Genomic DNA, 23,268 nt, shown 5'->3' with positions numbered 1-23,268 from the left:
CCGGAATTAAGGTTACATATACTTCAATCAGCCTTGCACTGAATATGCCAGGTCACAAACCAAAATGATTCATGATCAACAATAGCCTGAATTAAGGTATCGAAGCAGATTTAGGTAAACTAAAGTTTGGCAAAAAAATGTTTGCAGATTCATTTGTCAAACCATTACTGATCCCAATTGGTTCTGTCTGCAGACATTCTGATTTTCTGATTTTAAATCATGAGAGGTTTAGCAGAATTGGTTTTTTTTTTTCCACCTAGTTTCTGATCCAAATTAGTTCTCTGCAAGGACGATTCTGATTCCGCTTCTAACAAGCATGAAACATTCCAATACGGTCCATTTCTTTTTACCAAAACTTTGCAGTTTCAGTTCTCAAATCGTTTCCGATCCAAATTGCTTCTCTGTGAACCGGCATGCTGGTTTCTGATTTTCGGTTGCAAATTAACAAACAAGGATCATTTGGATACTGATTCACTATTGATTTTGTTCTGAAGCCAAAGTTTAGCAGAAAATTTTTTGCAGCTTCAGCTTTCAGCCATTACTGATTCAAATTGGATCAACATCAAGGTCATGTCCAATCCATTTCATCTCCCCAATCAGTTCATCCAACAACTCATATATCTTTTCACTTCTTGGATGAGCTTTATCTCCGACAAGAAAAGCATGCATCTCATTCTTCACCTCAATCCAGCTGCAACCCGGCTCCTTCTTCAACCTGCTCCGCCTCATCATCTTCCTCAGCTTCGAGACATCGGTCCATCTCCCTGCCTCCGCATATATATTTGATAAAAGTACATATGCAGATGAGTCTTCAGGATCTAAATTCAGTATATTCCTTGCCGCTATTTCTGCAACTTCAACATCACCTTGAATCTTGCATGCACTGAGAAGAGTTCTCCAAATAATATCATCAGCTTCAAATGGCATTTTACTGATGACCTCTACAGCTTCATGAACTCCCCTTGTTCGCCCGATTAAATCCACCATGCATGAATAATGCTCAAGCTGTGGTTGTAACTTGTAATGATCAGTCATCATATTGAAGTACTGCTCGCCCACGTCAACCAGACCTACGTGCCCGCATGCCCGAAGGACTGCAAGAAATGTCGCATGGTTAGGTCTTACATTTTCTTGTTGCATCCTTTCAAACATGCAAATCGCTTCGGCTCCAAAACCGTGTAGTGAGTAGCCGCAAATCAAGGCATTCCACGAAACATAATCTCGTACTGCCATCTTTTCGAACATCAGAAGAGAATCCTGCATGTTACCGCACTTTGCATACATATCGACGAGGCTGCTCGATATGAAGACATCATTCTGTAATTCATCTTTGATTATCTTAACATGGATTTGCTTCCCAAGTTCAATTGTCACTAGATTTGCACAAGCGTCGAGAATTGTAGCGTATGTGAAATTATCAGGTTTCAGGCCGAGATTGAGCATCTTGAAGAAGAATTTCTGAGCTTCCTCACTCTGGTTCTGAAGTGAAAATCCTGATGTTATAGCATTCCATGAAATCATTGTCTGCATTTCCATTCGGTTGTGGAGCTTCATAGCTTCTTCCATGGCACCACACTTGCAGTACATGTCAACAAGAGCACTGGCAACGAATGATTCAAAACCAAGTCCGCACTTGATGATCTTGTCATGAACCTTGACGCCGAAATCCAAAGACTCGAGACTTGCACAAGCTTTAAGAACACTACCATAAGTGAACTCATCAGGCTCCATACCGCACCGCAACATCTCAGCGAAACAAAACAATGTCTCCTCACACTGCTCGTTCTGCTCAAGTGCTGCAATGATAGCATTCCAAGAGACGGCATCTCTCCTGTTCATCTCCTCGAATACAATGCGAGCTTCGGTTAAAGCTCCACATTTTCCGTACATATCCGAAATAGCATTGCTCACACAGATATCTGAACTCAAACAAGTCTTGATAGCTAAACAATGTGCCTGTGAACCTTGCAAGTACTCTCTAGCCTCAGCACAAGCACTGAAAATACCCGACAAGCTAATCTCATCGACACCAATACCAAACCTATTCATTACCCGAAACAATTCCAGAGCCTTGAGACCTTGGTTATTCCGCACGCAACCAACGATAATGGCATTCCAAGCCTGCAACGTACGAGTTGGAAGAGTTTGAAATACTCTCAGGGCATCATCCAAGCTATCGCTCTTCGCATACATATCAAGAATAGCAGTCCCCACCACAATATCAGAACCGAAACAATTCTTCAGAGCATGCCCATGGATCTGCCTCCCAACTTTTGCAGACACCAATGCTGCACATGATCTCAAAACACTAGCATAAGCCGACTGGCTCACCGCCGGTCCTTCCCGCTGCATACTGACAAACATTCGCAATCCTTCTACATGCTCATCATTCTGAACACAACCGGCAATTGCCGCGCTCCAAGTAACCCAATTCTTCTCCGGCATTTCATTGAAGAACTGAAGTGAATCACAAAGGCACTTGCACTTAGCATACATATCAACAACAGCGCTACCTGTCACGACATCAAAATCCAATCCCATTTTCACAACCAAGCAGTGAATTTGAACTCCAATCTCATATCCCTCCAACAAAGAACACGCTTTGAGGACAACGGCGAACGTTGTTCGATCCGGTTGAATCCTGTTGCATTGTTGTCTCATTGCCGAGAAAAAGCTTATAGACTCCCAAGCATCTCCATTCTGCAAATAACCAGCAATGACAGTGTTCCAAGAGATAACATCTCGTTCAAGCATAGAATCAAACAGTGAGCGTGCAATGTTAATCAACCCAGTTTGCAAGTACCCAGAAATCACTGCATTCCAAGAGATTATATCTCTGTGAGGCATTTCATCAAACACTTTGCGAGCAAGGTCGAGAAGGGAGCAACGCACGTACATGTGGATCAAACAGTTGGATACGAAGATGGTCGGAGAGAAGCCGGAGATGATCATTTGAGCGTGGGCTTGTTTTCCGGCGTTTGATCGCTGGGACCTGGAGCATTCTTGGAAGATGTGGGAGAAGGTCTTCCTGGGTGGAAGAGAGGTTGATGAGAATAGGCGTCCATGGCGAAGGTTTGGAGAGATGGAAGAGAGGAGCTTGGTGAGAAGGGGAAGGAGGAGAGGTGTGAACGCCATTGATGTTCAGAAGCCATTAAAAAGCTCGAGTTTTTGAAGCTTTCTTCTTCTTTCTTTCTTTCATTCGATTTTTTTTGCTGCCCACCCCCTGAAAACTAGTGAAATTATTTATCACCTCTGAATTTCAGAAATATTTTATAATTTTTTTTTTGTTTTAAATAATTTTTAGATTAATTTTCTTCATGTTTTTAATGGATTGAGTTATATATAAATTAATGATTTATTTAAGAAAAAAACTTTTTATGAAAACATAGCTTCTTTATTGCATATGTAATTGTGGAAGATTATATATGTATTTATTTTTAATTAAAATCTTATGATTTTTTTTATATCAAAATTAAGTATATATTTATTTTTTTTATTTGAAAAACTATGATTGCAATGGTATATTTAATAGTTTGAAAATGAAAATTATAGAAAAATAGTTGATCGAAATTTTAATAAAGAATATGAAAAAGACATAAAATGGAATCTTGAAGTTTTAAATTATTTGTTGATATAATATTTCTATATTACATCCTTTTATAGAAACCATATTTTTATAAAGTTTAGAAATCATTATTATTTGTTCATAGACTTTTACAACTAGAAACCACTCAAAAATTTTATTAAAAAAATATACAGCAAATCTCATGGACTCTATTCTCTTCATGTTAGAAAAGAGACAATGAGGATAAAATTTTGTTTTATTACCTAATTTTAATTAATTTTTAATCATAAAATATATAAGTAAATAGAACAATACATAAGAAAGTATAATTTTTAACTATCAACCCAATTTATGAGATTCAACCTGCATTTTCATTTTTTGGAACATAATTAAATTTTCCATTTATTCCCCTAAGTTACTAAGACGAAAGAAGCCAACTAGAGAACTCAATTACAACATTAGTTATCCTAAAGAGCTGACAATTGATATCAGTTTCAGATAAGCCCATATTTTATCATTGTCTAGTTGTGCCGTCTGAATGAATGACACACATCTTATATACATCTTTAGGGTGACACTTGTTTTTTTTTTTTTAACCTTTTTAGCGTGAGTGATCCTAAAAACCTGATCATCAATACCAGCTTTAATAAGCTCATATTTAATCACTGTCTAATTGTGCTGTCTGAATAAATGACATGAATCTTATTAGTCTTCACAATGCCACTTGTATTTTGTTTTTTTTTTTATCATTGTAGCGTGAGTGATCCTAGAGACCTGACCACCCAGTTAGGGATGGCAACATGTTGGATCTGGTGCGGGTTTTATTATATCCGTACCAGTACCCACTACCCTGTTAGTATACTCAAACCCGAACCCGAACCCGACGGGTTTTAAAAACCCCAACCCACACCCGTACCCGATGGATAATCGGGTACCCACGGGTATACCCGCCCACGCCCCATATTAAAAAATTTAATAAAAAATATATTTTTTTATAGAAAAATAACTTAAAAGTAATTATAATTTTTTTATAAAATAAAATAAAATTATTATAAAATTACAAGACTAAACAAAGAGGAAAAATAAAAAACCCTAAATTATTAAGTTGTAGAACATTGTGGGCTCCTTTCTTTCCACCCGGCCTTTAATTGGTATTGACCGGTTGAAAAGCATGGATCACAAATCAAAATTTAATTTTTTTTTTATATTTCAGATGATTGCGGGTTCATAACTCCTATTAGGGGGCAAGCCCCCAATATTAATTACCCCAAACAATGTCATGGGAACCTCCGATTAAGAAACAAGTGTGAATGAGAAGTAACTAAATAAACATGATAATTTTTTTATATTTAATTTCAAAGATGCATGCGAATACATGATCGTAGACAAGAATACAAAAGAAAAGAGCTATTCTCTAAAAGAGCTTAACAAGAGATTTTTTTAGAAAGAGCTATTTTTATCATGCTCTTCAAAAATTTATTTTTTAGCTGGCGCTCTTAGCTCCTATACTGAAAGTGTGTCAGAAGATCCTTTTAGCTTTGTGGATGTAGCTCTCCTCAATTTCTTTTTTTATGTGGGTTTTGTGTCTTGAAACATAGCTTAGTCCAAGTCGCAGCCCACTCTACATTTTACTGAGTTGCCCTACTTGGCCACTTTTTGCTTCTTTTTATCGTCAAGACCCTTGGCTCTTTACGCTTGTAAAATCTCCGGGTTCCTCGACTTGTGAAACTCCCTCAAGTCTTTGGCTTCTTAGTACTTTAAAACTTCAGAGTTGCATTTGTCGTTTACATGATGCATTTAGGTCTTAGCTCTTCAATGCTTTTGAGCCTTGACCATTTGATTTTTTTTAAAGTCGTGACCTTTAACATGGCTAGGTCATTAACTTGATAATTTTTGACTTGATTTTTAAAATGATCCTCAAACTCTGAAAGAGATCTTATAATGGGCTTAGAAAAAAATCTTTGCCAACTCAACCTTTTTCAATGAATGTTGACTGAAACATTTTTTTGGTGAAAAATTTTCATTCCTTTTTTTATTCATCATCATTTTTTTCTCCGTGAAATTTTCATTTTTTTAACTCTTCCTTTCATTTCAAGAATACTTTTCATTGCACCTCTTTTCACTCCAACGAGTGTCAAAAGACCTCCAAGTGAGTTTCAAGAAAATCTTTGTCAACTCTTCTCTTTTTTTTTATGAGTGTTGACGAGAGATATTTTTTTGTGAACTTTTCATTCATTTTTTTTTTATCACTTCAAGGAATTTTTTATTCTTCTTTTCATTTTACTTTTTTACTCCAATGAGTGTCAAAAGACCTCAAAGTGAGCTTGAAGAAATGGTTTGACTTTTTTTATGAAAAATTTCTCTTTACCCCAAAAGTGTCAAAACTTCAAGGTGGAATTAGAAAAAATTATGAAAAATTTCTCGTTACCCCTAGAAAGTCGAGACTTCAAGGTGGAATGAGAGAAATTTCATGAAAAATTTCTCGTTACCCCTAGGAAGTCAAGACTTCAAGGTGGAATGAGAGAAATTTCATGGAGAATTTCTCGTTACACCAAGAAAGCCAAGGCTTCAAGGTGGAATGAGAGAAATCATAAAAAATTTCTCGTTACCCCTAGGAAGTCAAGACTTCAAGGTGGAATGAGAGAAATTTCATGGAAAATTTCTCGTTACCCCAAGAAAGCCAAGGCTCAAGGTGGAATGAGAGAAATCATGAAAAATTTCTCGTTACCCCCTAGGGAAGTCAAGACTTCAGGTGGAATGAGAGAAATTTCATGGAAAAATTTCTCGTTACTCCCAAGAAAGCCAAGGCTTCAGGTGGAATGAGAGAAATCATGAAGAATTTCTCGTTACTCCCAAGAAAAAGCCAAGGCTTCAGGTGGAATGAGAGAAATCATGAAGAATTTCTCGTTACTCCCAAGAAAAAGCTCAAGCTTCAGGTGGAATGAGAGAAATTTCATAGAAATTCTCACTCCCAAGAAAAAGTCAAGCTCCAGGTGGAATGAGAGAAATTTCATAGAAATTTCGTTACTCCCAAGAAAAAGCCAAGGCTTCATGGTGGAATGAGAGAAATTTCATAAGATTTTTTAGATAGGAGGCCTTACAAGAATAAAATTACCAAAATACCCCCACTCAAATTCATCCTTTACTCTTTTTTTTTTCTCATTTTTTTACTCTCTGCTTTTTAACCCATCCTTTCATTTTCCCATATTTTTCCTTCTTCTCTTATTTTACTCACCCTTCTATTTTTTTCCATATTTTTTTCCTTCTCTCTCAAACTCACCCTTCCATTTTTCCATATTTTTTTGTCTTCTCTTAACTCATCCTTCTTTTCATTTTTTTCCATCTTTCTCTACTCACCCTTCATATATTTGTTTTTTTATCATTTTTTTTCTCTCACCTCTTTTTACCGCGAAATGCCCCTCACCAATAAACTTCTCCTCCATATATCTTTTTTTAAAAGAAAATATCATCATTCTAAAAAAAAAATCAAATATGGGGACATAGCAAAATAAGACACAGGGCCTAAACTAATTTTGAAAGGAGCATGCTTGGAGTTTCTAACCATGATAATAATAATAATAAAAACTTTGCAAGGAGATAAGTAAAAAAAAAAACTAGGGAGAAGATAAAACTAGGGAGAACCACATGCAAGCTACTGCCAACTAAGACTACAGTTGCTCTCAGATCTAAATGTACTCTTTAAAAAAAACAACAATGACTGCAGTTCTCTGTCCTCGATTCTGGCATGCTAATCTTCAATCTTTTAGACAAGGCTATCAGCACGGGACCGGGATCATGGCTTAACCGATGGTTCATTCTCTTTCATTCTCTTGTAGGGGCATAGAAACGTAAAACACCCGGTTCGCACTGGGAGGAGGGAGTTCATCTTATTCCCGAAGCCTCGAGAATTTGGATCACCGTGGGGGACAAAGATTAGAACCTGAACTCGGGGTAGGAGATGACGGCCTTAACACGTAGTTTGTCGATCTCCGGATTCCACAAGGCCGTCATAACCATCACCGATTGACGACGGCTTCAACCACGTGCTCGGGCCGAGAGAGGAAGAGAGAAAAACACGGAAAAAGAGAGAGAGAGAGAGAGAGAGAGAGAGAAGTTCATGCTCATTCATGTGCGTGCATTTACTTATCTTTTAAAAATGCATAGGGCATGAACGTGCATTGTTTCTTTTTATTATTCTTTTTTTCCCGCTAAAAAAAGCAACGCATGCAAGGATGAACATGCATGAGTTCCTTTTTTTTTTTAAATGCATGCATGAATCATATGTACGTGCACATAGTTTTTTTTATACGAGCAAGGATTTATGTACACATGCATATTTTTTATTAATCCATGCAAAGGATTATATATAATAACGAGATTGAAAAACATGGTACCTCTTCTTTCCCTCGTCCACTTGTTAAATTCTCTTTGTTTTTCTTCCTTCTCCTCCTCTTCTTCTTCCCTTCTTTTGTCTCTCCTCCTGCTCTGTCTCTCCTCTCTATTTTCTCCCCGCTTTTCTTTTTCCTTTTTTTTCTTCCGCCTTCTGCTCTCTCTTTTTTCGCCTCTCCCAAAAATCCTCAATACCCCGAAGAATCTCCAACTACCGGGAGAGATTTTCTTTTTTTATTATTATTATTTTTTTTTTAAATTTTGAATTCAAAATTCCGATCCCTATCCATAATCTCCTTTTTTGTATTTATTATTATTTTATTTTTATTTATTTATTTATTTTGAATTTCCTCTCTTTTTATTATTATTCATATATATATATATATTAAATTTCAAACGAATATATATATATATATATTCTCTTCCTCTTCTTTTTTTCCTTCTTTTTTTTCTTAAGCATCCTGTTCTCCCCAAAAATCCTCAACACCCCGTAAAAATCCTCAATCACGTGAGAATTTTTTCAAAAATTTAATTTTTTTCAATTCTTATCACTTTGAATTTAAATTCTTTTTAAACTTCAAACTCCCTCTTTTTCCCTCTCTTTTTATTCATTTTCATTTTTTTTAATATCTTATTATTATTTTTTATTTCAATTATAAATTCCTAATAGAATTAGGAATTAAAAGAAAACCATATAAACAAATGCCCCTCTTGTAGCTTCCTCACACACAATAGTTGAGGGAGGAAGGTACAAGTATTTCTCAAACTTCAAAAAAATTTTTCAAATCTCACTTTGAGATCATTTTTTTAAAATCCCATATTGAATGATATTTTCCTCAATTTCCCCAATTTAGAAACTTTTTCCTTTTCTTCTTTTTCAACCAAAACTTTGACTTCATATGCAGCTTTTTTCCCTTTTTCTACTTTTATAGAATTTTCTTCTGTTTTCTTTCTATTTTCTTTCTCTTTTTTGTTTGTTTGTTTGGTTTTTTTTTTAGTTTGTTGCACTTCAAACATGATTTCGACCATCCAACTCAAAGAAAAAAATATTCTATGAGTCTATTCATGAGTACCAGGAAAGATTTAGCCACCGATCATCAACTTAAAGATCAACAATGGAGACCGCAATGTTTAACAAAAATTTGACTTGAACTTATAAATTTCTATGAGAGGTAAATGGACCTCAACCTCAATCTCCACCGCTCATATTGACTATTGTCATGTGTTTATCATGTGGTCAAAATTTCATGAAGATTAGAGTCGATCCGGATACCCGATGAGCTACTTGATGAAAAACAACATTTGTATTTGAAAAACTCATGATTTTTTTTACCAAAAATCCCTCATTTCCTTGATTTTTCTTAGAATCATATCTTTATTCAACTTGATAAAGAAAAACAACATGATGGAATTTATGTTTTGCCTCAAGAAGCATCTATCACGCTCGACCAATCTTGCTCAAACAAGAGCATTGACGCTCCGTCATAGACAAACACAAATTTTTTCCTTCTACAATGCGCTTTTTATTCAAAAAGAGAAACAAGATAATAGAACTCGTAATTTGCCTCGAGAAGCATGTACTATGCTTTGACCAACCCGCTTCAAACAAGAGCACTGGACATTCCGTCATAGACAAACACAAGTTTTTCAAATCATGCATTACATATACATCACGGATAATATTTTTTCAAAAAACGCGCATTGATGGGTGGCATAGGGTCTCCTTCCATCGAGCGCCGACTAGCTCGATAAGCCCCACCTTCGTAGATCTACCTCTATAATATATGGGCCTTCCCTAATTTGACTTGAATTTGCCCCTCAAAGATGCTTGTTGGTGATGATTGGTCTTCTTAACACCCATACCATCTCTCCTTTCTCGAAAGTTCGATCGAGCCATCTTATTGTAAGCTCGAGCCATCCTTGCTTTGTAGACTTCAAGATTTTGTTGGGCCTCTAGCCTTCTTTCATCTAAAAGCATCAAGCTCATCCAAACGCAAGTTTAACTCTATCTTCATTTGTGAGTTCATTTTGTAAGGCAATTCTTAAAGATGGAATTTGACTTCAAGTGGAAGAACAACTTCCTGCACCAAATACCAACGAGTATGGTGTTGATTGAGTCGGTGTTCGATACGTTGTTCGGTATGCCCATAAAACTTCAGGAAGCCTTTCGTGCCAATCCCTTTGACTTTTCGAAACTGCTTTCTTCAACAATTTGATATTGTTTTATTGAATGCTTCAAATGAAGACCATTTGTTCTAGCATTATAGATAGAGGAATACCTCCAATCTATTTTTGTGATGTTGAGCAAACCTTCCAACCTTGAAACTTTTGAATGCTCGCCTGCTGTCGAGATGATCCTTCTAGGCGTCCCAAATTTATATAGCACATGATCTTTGAAGAATTTGATGATGTTTTCTCGCCTTTACTTCCTTTTAAAGGAATGGCTTCCGCCCAATCGTGAGAAATAGTCAAATGGCAGCCCAATATAAAAGCGATGCCCTCTTGATGATGGTGGCTCAATAGGGACCCTATCACATCGCCCCCCACATCTCGAAAGGCCATGAAGAGATTGTAGGGTGTAAAGGATTGGGGTGTTGATGAATGAAATCCCCATGGGCTTGGCATAGTTTGCACTCGCTCTTGCATATTGTAGGCAATCGTTAATCATGCTCGGCCAATAGTACCCAATATGTTTAATCTTCAACCGCATCTTCGGGTCCCCTGACCGGTGAGCTCCACAAATACCGAATGGACTTCATGCATGACTTCTTCGGACCCTCCTTCGAGAGACATCTTAGCAGTGAGTTGATCATATGATCTTCGATAGAGAACATCATTAACAAGGGTAAACCTCATCGCCTCTTTTCTTTTAATCACAGTAGCTCGAGACTTTTCATCTGGGAGCTCGCCATACTTCAAGTATTTAATGAAAGGCTCTCTCCAATCATCTTCAACCACTGTCAGAATTTCTTCTTTTTTGAGCTTCTTGTTTTCGAATTCTTCATCAAAGCATGAACTTAGCACTCGCCTGCTTTCGAATGGTGACTTGGATCTCCTCTTGATCCGGATCACCCAACTCTTTTGCCAATTTGGCTAAACTATCTCGCTTCCATTAATCGACCTGAAACTCTCTCCACCTTTAACATCGTGAATTTGCTTCAACAATTCAATAACTCTCTCGATGATACTCGAAGGAGTTCTAGCTTATGAGTCTTGAAAACTTCCTTCAACCTCGATTTATAATGAGTTGTGAATCGCCATATATATGCAAGCTTTGAATCCCCATACTCGACCGCTAGCTCCAATCCAAAGAATAAGAGCTTCATATTCTCGCTTCATTGTTAGTACATGGCTTTGACAAAGAAAGAGAGTATCTTAGGATCCCACCTTCGGGAGAAATGAAGATGAGTCCAATACCAGCTCTAACTTGAGGGAATTTTTAGGGTCTAATAGCTCGGTTGTATCGAAGAAGCTCCATCAAGTACATCTCGCCAACATTGTTTTCCCTCTTCAATTGCCAAAGTCTCTTCATCAGGGAGATCACATCTCAAGGGAGATTCATCGGGCAAAGGATGCGCCGCAAGAAAATCTGCCAATGCTTGACCTTTGATTGCTTTTTGTGGAGTATAAGTTATGTCGAACTCCATGAGTATCAATGCCCATTTCGCCAATCTTCCAAAGAAGTAGTGGCCCTGGTCATCAAATACTTGAGTGGGTCTATTCTTGAGATAAGAATAACTTTATGTGAGAGCAAATAATGCCGAGCTTCTTTATCGCAAACACCAAGGAGAGACAGTGCTTCTCTATTGGTGTATATTTGTTTTCAAGACCCACCAACATTCTACTAAGATAGTATAGGGCATTCTCCTTCCTTCTTCATTCTCTTGGGCTAGTAGAGCTCCAAGAGATCCATCCAAGGCCGTAGTATAATATCAATGGCTTTCCTGCAATTGGTGCCGCTAACACTGGGGATTCAGTAAGTAGCGCTTGATTTCTTCAAAAAGCAATTTGGCATTCATTGTCCCACTTAAAAGGGAGCATCCTTTTTACCAACTTTGAGAACGGCTTGCACCGCCTCGAAAGATTGGCGATGAATCTTCGGATATAGGCTAGACGTCCTTGAAAGGACCTCACCGCTTCAATGTCTTTGAGGTGGCATTTCTATGATTGCCTTAATTTTGAAGGATCAATCTCTATTCCTCGGTGCCTCACGATCTAATCCAAGGAATTTTTCCGCACAATACCCCAAATGCACATTTCATAGGGTTCATCTTCAAGTTATATTTCCTAATACGATCGAACACCGCTCTTAAGTCATTAAGGTGTTGATCTTTTGATTGTGTCTTCACCACCAAATCATCTACATAGCACTCTACGACTTGGTGAATCAAATCATCAAAAAATTTTGTCATGGCTCTTTGATATGTTGCCCCTCGCGATTCTTTGAGTCCAAACGGCATAACTTTTGTAGCAAGAGATGCCTATTGGTGTCCTGAACGCTAAAGATGCTTTTTCATCCTCCGGGATCCATCTTGATTTGGTTGTACCCAGAGAAACCATCCATGAAAGAAAAACATCTCATAAGAGGAAGTGTTATCAATCATGATCTCCATAATGTAGTGGAAAATCATCCTTTGGGACATGCTTTGTTTAAGTCCCTAAAGTCCACACATATTCCGATTTGCCCATTCTTCTTCTTGACTGTGCACTATGTCGGGCAATCCAATTAGGGTACTTTTTCCTCCCTTATGAAACCAGACTTTTCGATTAGTTTCTTGGTTTCTTCAATGACGCCTCCTCCAGATCAAACTTCATCTTCCTTGGTGCTTGTTTTACTGGTGGAAAACTTGGGTCAATGGCGAGCTTATGCACTGCTACTCCTGTGTCAAGCCCTGGCATCTCCTTATAGCTCCACGCAAAATAGTCAATATACTCCACAAGAATGTTTTGAATGGCTTCTTTCTCTTCTTGAGCTAGTTGTGCACTTAAAAAAGTGGGTTTAGGATCGTCCCCTCACTTCCCAAGTTGATTTCTACTAACTCATCAATTGTAGCTTGACCTCCATCTTCAAGTTCGAGGGTGCATCCTTCAATTTTTATATCTTTCATGAGGTGGTCATCTCGATACTTCTTCACCTGGATCTTCATCTCCTGCATCCCGACCCTTCAATAGTCGACACCATGCGACATTCACATATTTGCTCATCTTGAAACCCAAGACCCCTCTTGCTCAAGCCTCTGGCCTTGCATAGCAATCTTGAAAGGATGCCAAAGCTTCTCAAAGAGAATATGCCTGCCTCTTGAATGCTTCAAACTAACCCCAAACTTGCTTTTATCAACTTTCTTAGCTTAGGAGGATAGTAGTTTGAATCCTCAAAGGCCAAGGTTCTTCATCTTCCATCGGGTTTGCTCATCAAAATATCTTCATCATCAGATTTATTGGGATCAGACTTATAGAAGAGAATCCCTCTCTCCTCTTGATGGCAAGAAGGCACATAAAAGGTAATGAGTCATTCTACTGAGTTAACATGCGACTCATCCAGTAGCTTTTGTAAAGGCCTTCCCAGATTCTTGTAACATACGAGAGCTTTCAACCGAACTTCATCATCATCATCTTCTGCTTTTAATTGGTAGAAATGAAAGTTCTTCTCCGTCGTAACCATCACTTCCAAAAATATCGGCTCCTCTTGTGACGACAAGCAGCTTGAGTGAGCCGACTTTGTATGTCTTCATGATCTTTTCTTCTTCGAAGACTCCGGATCACTTCCAAAGTGCGGCTTCAAAGGCGTAAATGAAACCCTTCTTCCGAGTGAGCTTGGTAGTTTTAGTAACTCTCATAAGAGCGCATCTTTGGTCATGAGAAAGCTTGCCCCCTTTTGGTGTATCCACAAAAATATCTTGCATCCCTCATAGTTGATTTCATGCACACCAAACGGTTGAATCTCACCATCTATGCGGTATACATCATCATCCTTCACGTACTTCAAACATTGGTGCAAAGTGGAAGGAACCACATAATTTTCATGCGAGCCATGGTCTTCCCAACAATGCTCTATAGGAAGCATCCGTGTTGATAACATGAAACTTCACATCCGACGCCGCCTTTCCCAATCTTAAAAAGGGAGAGTAATCGACCCAAGGGCTTTTTGACTATGCTCGTTAAAGCCTTGACCACAATCTTTTCACGATGCAGGTGATATGTCTCCAACGCCAAGGCATGCAAAAGTCTTTAGTGTCATCAGACGCATCGATGAGCTCTGGATCAATGAGGATTCGGGTTGACCCTTGTCCCATCACAAGACCCAAGAATATATAAGGGCCTATTGTGCTCCTTTGTCTCCCAACAACAAGTCCTTCTCTCGAGAAATTAATCTCCGAGAACCAAATGCGTAGAGAGCTTCTGTCATATGAGCTTCAACAAAATAAGCTTGATAATCTTCTGGGTTTTGCAAGACATGAATCAATGTGTCTCTGAGCTCCTGCGACATCATCAGCGCATCAAAAACACTTAGTTGAGCTGAATCTTCTTCAAGTGGGCAGAATATTGTAATCTTGTGTCTTCAAGTAGAAGTCTTCCGTGGTTGCACAATATCTTCATTAACATCAATCACTTTCTCTTCCCTTTATCTTTAGTGCCACGTGCTTTGCTCGAGAAGCCTTCGCGACGCTGTTAATCATCTCGAGGCTCCTCCTCCCTCATCTTGGTGGATACACCCATTATCATGCCTTCCCTTTGATTGTCAAGGCATAGCATGTACCGACATCCTCAAAAATACTCCTCGTAGGCTTACTAGCACCGACTTGAGTACTTTCTCATAACCAGCTCTTGAAACCATTGCAATCTTCCAATGTATGCCCTATCAAATGATGAAAAGGACAATACTTAGGATGATTTTTAATATTTATAGTAACATCCCTTTTCTCCTTTAGAAGCAATAACCCTTCCTCCGCCATTTTCCCAAATAATTCTTGAATTTTATCTCTTCTTATGGAGAAGCTCCCATCACTTACATCGCTTAGAAGATGAGATGCTCTTCCCTTCCTCCATGTCAACTCTTCCGATCTTCACTATGGTGAAGATGTGTCTCCTCTGACAAAAAGAAAGATTCACTAGGTTCCATGATCCCGCACTCATTCCAAGGGGCATCACCATCCGGAATATGTGGCTTTCGATGAGTGAGGTCATATGCCACCTCTTTGATAAAGGATCGAATCTCTTCATATGGCATCACCTTTCAAGTATTTTATACTTAGGTGCTCTTCTTGATTTCTCTCTTTGGATAACGCCGGTTTGCTTTGATAAGATTGTGTTGAAGCTTCCTCGCGAACCTCGCATTCGCCTATCCGAACCCTTTCCTTAAAAAGCTTGTTTCTTTTTCTGCTTTTTACTCACATATGGTCTCCATGTCGATCATATAACTGCTCAGTACAGAAATCATCCTCATCCGATAGTAGAGCTCAAGTTCATCTTCATCATCAACATCATCCCAAGCTTCTTCTTCATATATGGTAATAACTCGACAAGTCTCAACCATGGGCTCTTCATCTTGAGACTCGCTCAAGTCTCGAGAGTAGCTCCTCGACCTCATCAGAAAATAATCACCCAATGTAATTAGGGCTCTCTCCTTTGTCGATAATCTTCCAAGGAGTCAATATATTCCTCAATAATTGACTTCTAGTAATGGAATTCAAAGCAGGCTTCACTTGCTCTCGCTTTCTTTTCTTGTTCTTGATCTTTTTATTCTTCTTAGACTTTTTGTTTGGGCTTCCTCATCGGGTTCTCGAGCTCTCCGCCACTTGATACTGTGGAGCCTCCCAACTCTTCAACATTTTTCTTGACTTCTTTGAGATGAAAATTTCCCATAAGCCTTCTGGAACTCCAAGAGGAGCAGGCTCCTTGGGAACTTGAGATCCTCCCTCGCCCTGTAGTGCCTCCTGATATGTCGTGATCTTGCCCCCACAAAGTTTCTTCTTGTAGTGCAATCGACACATAGTTGGTATGCTCGTTGGTTGGTCGAGCAACACATTTTTAGATAAAGTAATCTTCCCTTCTTGACATCGACACTCAATCCAATCTTTAAATACATAGCGCTCTCAATCGAATGACCCAATATTCTGTGGTATGGATGTAAATTTAGCGATCCTTTCTTGTCTCGCTTTCCTTCCGTCGCTTGCTTTTCTCCCGCAACTACAAACCCACCTTCAACGCATCTTTGAATATTTTCACTCACTTTGTCCTCTTCTAGCGAATACTTTTACTCATCCTCTCTGAAGAGAACTTATAGGCTTGGGCGGTTCACTTCCACTCCCAAGTGATGGTGGTTTCTGCTTATCATAATTTCGTCGATGTAGTGCCTCCCTTCACCTTATCACCGCGAAAGGCTACACGCTTAACACCTGCCCCGTCTTTCTTGGCTTTCTTCGTCTCACTCTAGTGGGTTGTACATCGCGATACCACCCCTCGACTAGTTCTTTCTCCAACTCGACTGGAGAGATTAAGTCTCGAAGGTATGAATATCTGGATGAGCTCGAGAAATGGAGCCATCCAATTATCACATATTCCCCACCAATAGCCCCACCGCATGCATCCGATCAGTGGTTGCTCACACACTGATGCCTGTTGCGCCCATCTCATCACATTAATCTACGACTTTCCATCCTTGTTCTGCTTTGTGTTAGCCAAATCAGACTATAGTGATTTTATCAAGAATCTCACCGAACCGACGCTAAAGGAGTCCTTCATCTGCTGCTATGTCTGAATAGATTCAGTCGTAGGTTCTGCATACCATTCAAAAGCCACCCCAGCTTAAACTCAGCGGCAAATTGTCTTAACAACAAAGATGGGTTGCTGCTTCAGTCCCCACTACGTCAAGTATGAAATGAGCTAAATGTTGATCGTGGTTCCTAAGCCGTTAAACCGCTTTGAACTTGGGGAACATCAGATCCCTTTAGGATAAGTTTTCACTTGATCATGAAAAGCTTGAGGAGCTTTGTCACCATCACTTTCAGCGTAGCACCCTTTGGCTTCTGCTTTTAATTGCGCAAAGAACTATCTTTGTACTTCCTTTCTCGAGACATCATCGGCTCCAGCACTCGCTGATGTTCCACTTTTGCTCATGCAACCCAAGAACTTCTTCTTCATCATCTTCCCTTCCCGGGATAACTCAGACGGATGGTGCTTGCTCTATGAACCCTTTGAATTATCATGGGAGCATGTTCTCGACTCGATTACTCAAACGAAAGATCACACTCAGCTAAAGATGCAACAACCGCATCATAGATATGTGATCTTTCTCTCGCTGATCCAATCGCTTTCTTTAATCTTGCAAACACCGGATCTTTTGCTTTCGATGTAAAAATAAGGTTGTCATCTTCTTCCTCACTTGAATCATTATTCCTCCCAGGAGGAGTTTCAAACCCACCGCCACTGGGTCGATGATTTGCCTTTCTTGTGCCCCTTTCTTGTAATACTTGATCAAAATCATCTTCGCTGCATGCCACTCTGTACCAACTCGTTGTCTTCTTCTCAGCCCCTAGCGAGGGACGCCTGTTCAAAAGTGGGTGTTCAAACCCTTCAAAGAATCACATCGCGATAGAGGTGTACTTCTAGATCCTCCATTTCTTCATCCGGTTTCCTCTATCCACCGAACCTCGAACGACGAGCAGAGGGTGTGGTCCTTCTCAGAAGCTTCGCTTTCTTCCGGGTATGGCAAGTCCCATCGAATATGGGAAGCTCGCGACTTTGAAAGTAAGTTCTTTTCCTTAGATAGAACTCTCCTGTCATCCTTTTCCGCTCAGAGCTTCCGTAGGAGGTGTAGTTATCATAAATCTTCTTGGAAAAAGTGCTCTTGAATCGAGGACTTCGTGGCCCTCGCCTCCCTTCATCATCACTACTTTTGCGAAGACTCAAGCTCACCAAGAGTGGAGTTCCTCCTTCACCATTCTCGTGAGGTGCCAAAGAGTTGGTAAATGAATTTGAAGAGCCATCTCCCGAGCCTTGAACAAGACAAAACTCGCCTTTCCTCCGAGGTGAGGGTGTCTTCCTCTTGGTCACCCTGGACGTCCCATCATAAAGGATTTTGTTGAGGGTAACTTTGGCTTCTGAGGATACCACTCTTTCTCCTTCACCGTGATTTTGAACGGAAGGTTCTTCTTCGCCCTCTCCTCCCTTAATGCTCATGAATTTCTTTCGAAAGGTGAGTTGGTCATACATGATGTTTTAGCAAAGAATCGAGCATCCTCTTCGACCCTCAAAGCAGTGGTATAACATCTCTACCGTCGTCCCCTCGATGGCAAGCGTGACTTTGAACCCCGCCAGGATGACGCTGGCTTTGGCACGAAGTTGACATATTCCAACAAATCCCAAATTTGATCTCACTCCAAGAACGCCTAATGTACACGTACATAAGGAAGCTTCCACTTGAGCGCCCTTCACCAAGGAAAAATGCATGATGCAACAGATTGTTGGTGTTGTTTGTTGCGTGCCATCAGAAAAACCTCACAGAAGGAAAACATCGTGCTAACAACACCTGTGATTTTTGTTTTTTATCTACTACTTTCTCATTCACACTTTGTTTCAAAGACGGGAGGAGAAGTTAGTCCCACCGGGCGCTGTTGACTTTTAGGGTCCTTTTTCTTTTCCACGCCGCCTTGATTAGGATCGACCGTTGAAAAGCATGGATCACAAATCAAAATTTAATTTTTATATTTCAAATGATCATGGGTTCATGATTCTATTAGGGCAAGCTCCCTACTATTAATTACCCCCGCATAATGTCATGGGAACCTCCGACAAGAAACAAGGTGTGAATGAGAAGTAAATCTGAGTAAACATGATAAATATATATTTTATTTCAAAGATGCATGCGAATACATGATCATAGACAAGAATACAAAAAGAAGAAAGCTATTCTCTAAGAGAGCTTAACAAGAGATTTTTAGAAAGAGCTATTTCTATCACGCCTTCAAAAATTTATTTTTTTAGCCCCAGCGCCTTAGCTCTTATAACGAAGTGTCGTCAAGATCCTTTAGCCTTTAGTGGATGTAGCCTCTCAATTTCTATGTGGGTTTGTGTTTCAACATAGCTAGTCCAGTCATCACCACTCTACATTTACGAAGTTGCTTACTGCACACTTTTGGTTTCTTTTATCATCAAGACCTTGCCTTTGCGCTTGTAAAACTCTCCGCCTCGACTTCAGAAACTCCTCAAGTCTTGGCTTCTGAGCACCTTTTAAAACTCGTGAGTTGCATTTTGTCGCTTATATCGACGATTTGAGGCCTTAGCTCTTCAACGCTTTCGAGCCTCGACCATTTGATTTTAAAGTCGTGACCTTTAACATGGTTAGGTCATTAACTTGATAATTTTGACTTGATTTTAAAACGATCCTCAAACTCTGAAAGAGATCTTATAATGGGCTTAGAAAAATCTTTCGCCAACTCAACTTTTCTAACGAATGTCGACGAGAAGCATGTTTTTAAAAATTTTCATTCATATTCATCATTTTTCTCTCTCTGGAAATTTTTCATTTTTACTCTTCCTTTCATTTCAAGAAAAGATTTTTATATTACACCTCCTTTTTCACTCCAACGAGTGTCAAAAGACATCCAAGCTGAGCTTTCAAGAAAAATCTTTGTAACTCTTCTACGAGCTGTTGATTTAGAGATATTTTTTGTGAACTTTTCATTCATATCACTAAGGAATTTTTTTATTCTTCTTTTCATTTAACTTTTTACTCCAATGAGCGTGTCAAAAAGACCTCAAAGTCGAGCTCAAGAAATGGTTTGATATGAAAAATTTCTTACTCCCAAAAAGCCAGCCAAAACTTCAAGGTGGAATTAGAGAAAATTATGAAAATTTCACTACTCTCTAGAAAGTCGAGACTTCAAGGTGAAATGAGAGAAATTTCATGAAAAATTTCGTCACCCTAGGAAGTCAAGACTTCAAGGCATAGAGAAATTCTATACGAAATTTCTGCTATCCCAAGAAAGCCAAGGCTTCACGCTGGAATGAGAGAATTTCGATAGAAATCTCGCACTCCCCAGAAAAGCTAAACCTCATGTGGAACGAGAGAAATTTCATGGAAATTCTCAGCCATTCTGCAGTGCTCCGCTCGCATACGACGAGAGAAATTTCACGAAATTCTCACCCCAAGAAAGCCAAGCGCTCTGACAGCTGAATCTATAAATTTATATGATATATAGGAGGCCCGCAAAATGAAATTACCAAAATAATTTCTAATTCAAATTATCCTTTACTCTCTCTTCATTTTTACTTTTCTCTAACCCATCCTTTCATTTTTCCCATATTTTCCTTTTTCTTTCTCTTATTTTTCACTCAATCTCCTTCCATTTTTCCATCCTCCCTCTCTAAAATTCACCCTTCATCTTTTTCCATATTTTTCTTCTCTCTCTAAATTCACTCCTTCATCTTTTTCCATATTTTTCCTTCTCTAAAATCACTCTTCATCTCATATCTTTTTCTCACCTTTCATCATATTTTTCCCTTCCTTTTCTTTCATACTTCAAGGAAATCACACTTCTTTTTTAAAAGTATCATCACATCCTGCAACTCTTCTCATTTCTTCTCACCATCAAGAACAAAAAGGATAGGATATGGAAGGTAGAGAAGCATCAAGCTTGCATTACATAATTTTGACTGCTAATCTTCATTGATGCTATAAAGTTTATTGTGGCCGGCATTCAGACCTTATATAGTGCTCCAAACTCAGACATCCACCGGCGCAACCATTTCTCTGGTTTTGCTCCAGCTTGAGGCTTCCATCGTTCTCCGACTCCAACATCAGGGATGGATCTGGTCATGCTCGTCGTCCGCCGCATCGGAGGCCGGAAGTCTCTTTCCAAGCAACACATGCCTTGTTTCCTCCTTTTTACTTGCTTCTCCGATGCTATAAGAACCCAAGCAGAAGGAGGAAGCTCGCGATCAGCCATGGCGGTGGGGCTCTGAAACTTTCAACCAAAAAGAGTAGAAAGAAGAGAGTAGTTGAGAGGCTGCATGGCGGCCACACTCGTGACCGATGATCCCAAACGCCAGTGAGAACGAAGTCTTGAGTGATCTAGTACAAAGGCCAGGCAGCGAGGAGGAGAGGGATGGCGGAAGAATTTCTTTAACCGACTTACTGTGAATGGAAGCTCGTCGACGAGGACCTCGCCGGACAGTGACGTCATTGAGTTGGGTTGAGTTGTGGTCCTCGTCGAAGCAAGATCTCATCCGGCTACCACCGCCCATATTGCCGGACAGTGACGTCGTTGATGATGCTGATGATGCTCTTGAGAGAGAAGACGAGCATGCTTCGAAGCTATTATGCATAGTCTCGGAGATTGCGAGAGAAGGAGAGTGAAAACAAGAGAAAGAAAGAAACCCATGCTATGAATGCATGCACGTGCATGGACTTTTTTCCTTAAATGCATGGAAAGCAATTACATATGTATATATAAATATTAGAGAAAAATGAATCATGATAATGCATGTACATGCATGCATAAAAAGAGAAACTATATATATATTCTTTTAGAAAGAGAAAGGAGTGTGCATGTACGGGCATCTATTGCTCTTTAAATGCATGAAAATCATATATATATATATATATATATATATATATATATATATATATATATATATATATTCTTATTTAAATGCACACAAGCATGTGCAAAAACTCAAAGTGAGGATTACACAACAATGGATCTGTTAAACATAAGTACTTCTCTTTTTGTTTATCTAAACCCGATCGCTTCTTTTTGTCTCGGTCTGTCCAACGCTCCTCGCCTTCTTCTCTCTCTCTATCTTCTTCTCTTCTCCTCGCTCTTTTTCTCCTTCCTATGTCTCTCCTCTTCCGTCTCCCTTTGCTCTATCTCTCCTCTCTCGCGCCTCTTTTTCTTTCTCTCTTTAATTCTCACTCTTCCTTTAAAACTCTCAGATTTTCTCTTTTTTTCTATCCTTTTTCCGCCTCCCTCCTCGTCCCCTCTCCAAAACCTCAACACTCAAGAATCTCCAACTACCCTGAGAGATTTTCTATTATTATAAATTTTGAATTCAAAATTCGATCCCTATCCATAATCTCCTTTTGTATGTATTATTATTATTATTTTATTTACTATTTATATTTTAATTTCTCCTATTATTATCTGCATATATATATATATATATTAAATTTCAAACGAATATATATATATATATATATATATATATATATATATATATATATATTCTCTTTCCCTCTTCTTTTCCTTGCTCTTTTTCTTTTTCTAAGCATCCGCTCCCCCACTCCTCAACACCCCGTAAAAATCCTCAATCATGTGAGAAGTCTCAAAATTTAAAATCTCAATTTTAATCACTGAAACTTTAAATTTCTAAACTTCAAACTTTTCCCTCTTCTTTTATTCATTTTCTAAATTCTTTAATATCTTATTATTATTTTATTTCGGGATCATAAATCTCCTAATGGAATTCAGGGAATTAAAAGAAACCATATAAACAAGAGTAATGGATTAAGATGATGAAATGAGGAGAATAAAAAGTAAATACAAAACAATGTTTAGTTTGAGGGAATGTGGAAGTACTGAGAAAGAATGTGATTGAAATTATTTTTATGTATTATAAATAAATGATATTGTATAAAATAATAGATGTAATGCTTTTAATTATAACTCACTCCCATCAATTAGAAATAAAATCAGTAGTGATTATGATTAAGTATTTTAATTATCTTTTTAATTCTATTTTGCAGATGATGACTCTGATAATCAGTCTATGACAGGCATATCCTCGAGGCTATCCCGACGGCCGACCCAAAGATAGTATCTATACAGAAATCAATACTTTGGTACCATTGAGTGGACGAATGTGAGAATGGATCACTGAGACAATTAATGAACGTGTAAGTGAGCACTATCCAATCTCAAATAACAACAAGAGCCTATTTTTCTTGCATGAGCCTATCCAGTGAGAGGTGCAAGATGAGTTCATAATATCAAAAGCCTATTGAGCATGGTAAATTTTCATCTCTTGGAGGAAAATAGAGAACTTTTAAAAGAGTCAAATAAGATGCAACAAAGAAGATTAATAAAAATAACCAATAATAAAGCAAACTCGAGTACATATCCTAATTCAAATCTGGTATCTCGAACACGGTAAGCATTCTGCTTCACATGGTAACATACAAGCAAATCTCTGTAATCAAAGATTATGGAAATAAAATTTAATGAAGTGATCTCAAGATCTTTTAACAACCTCCTTCCCTGTTTTCTTTGAACTCGCTTTCAGAATAATCAAGGGACTGGGTTACAAACTCAAAA

At 38.6% G+C, this 23,268-nt stretch overlaps 1 protein-coding gene across 2 annotated transcripts; it reads right to left on the bottom strand.

Moving 5' to 3' along the window:
* Window positions 1–46: 46 nt before the first annotated feature.
* Window positions 47–3,196, bottom strand: LOC120278991 (pentatricopeptide repeat-containing protein At3g02330, mitochondrial). Of its 2 annotated transcripts, XM_039285803.1 has the most exons (2): window positions 2,897–2,970; window positions 47–2,813 (listed from the first exon to the last, which is right to left on the bottom strand). In XM_039285803.1, exon 2 carries the CDS (start codon window positions 2,752–2,754, stop codon window positions 547–549), a length of 2,208 nt encoding a protein of 735 aa, XP_039141737.1. In that variant the 5' UTR covers window positions 2,755–2,813; window positions 2,897–2,970; the 3' UTR covers window positions 47–546. The 2 variants fall into 2 exon arrangements, with proteins under 2 accessions (XP_039141737.1, XP_039141736.1); XM_039285802.1 differs by having other exon boundaries at window positions 47–3,196.
* Between the last annotated feature and the right edge of the window lie 20,072 nt (window positions 3,197–23,268).

Source organism: Dioscorea cayenensis, chromosome 16, assembly GCF_009730915.1.
Source record: "Dioscorea cayenensis subsp. rotundata cultivar TDr96_F1 chromosome 16, TDr96_F1_v2_PseudoChromosome.rev07_lg8_w22 25.fasta, whole genome shotgun sequence".
Classification (NCBI taxonomy): Eukaryota; Viridiplantae; Streptophyta; class Magnoliopsida; order Dioscoreales; family Dioscoreaceae; genus Dioscorea; species Dioscorea cayenensis.
The sequence above is the reverse complement of the archived record's forward strand: the minus strand, read 5'-3'. Positions and strand labels throughout refer to the sequence as shown.

Coding starts and splice junctions, on each gene's coding strand:
- LOC120278991 (XM_039285802.1), bottom strand. CDS start 3,135: ATGGCGTTCACACCTCTCCTCCTTCCCCTTCTCACCAAGCTCCTCTCT.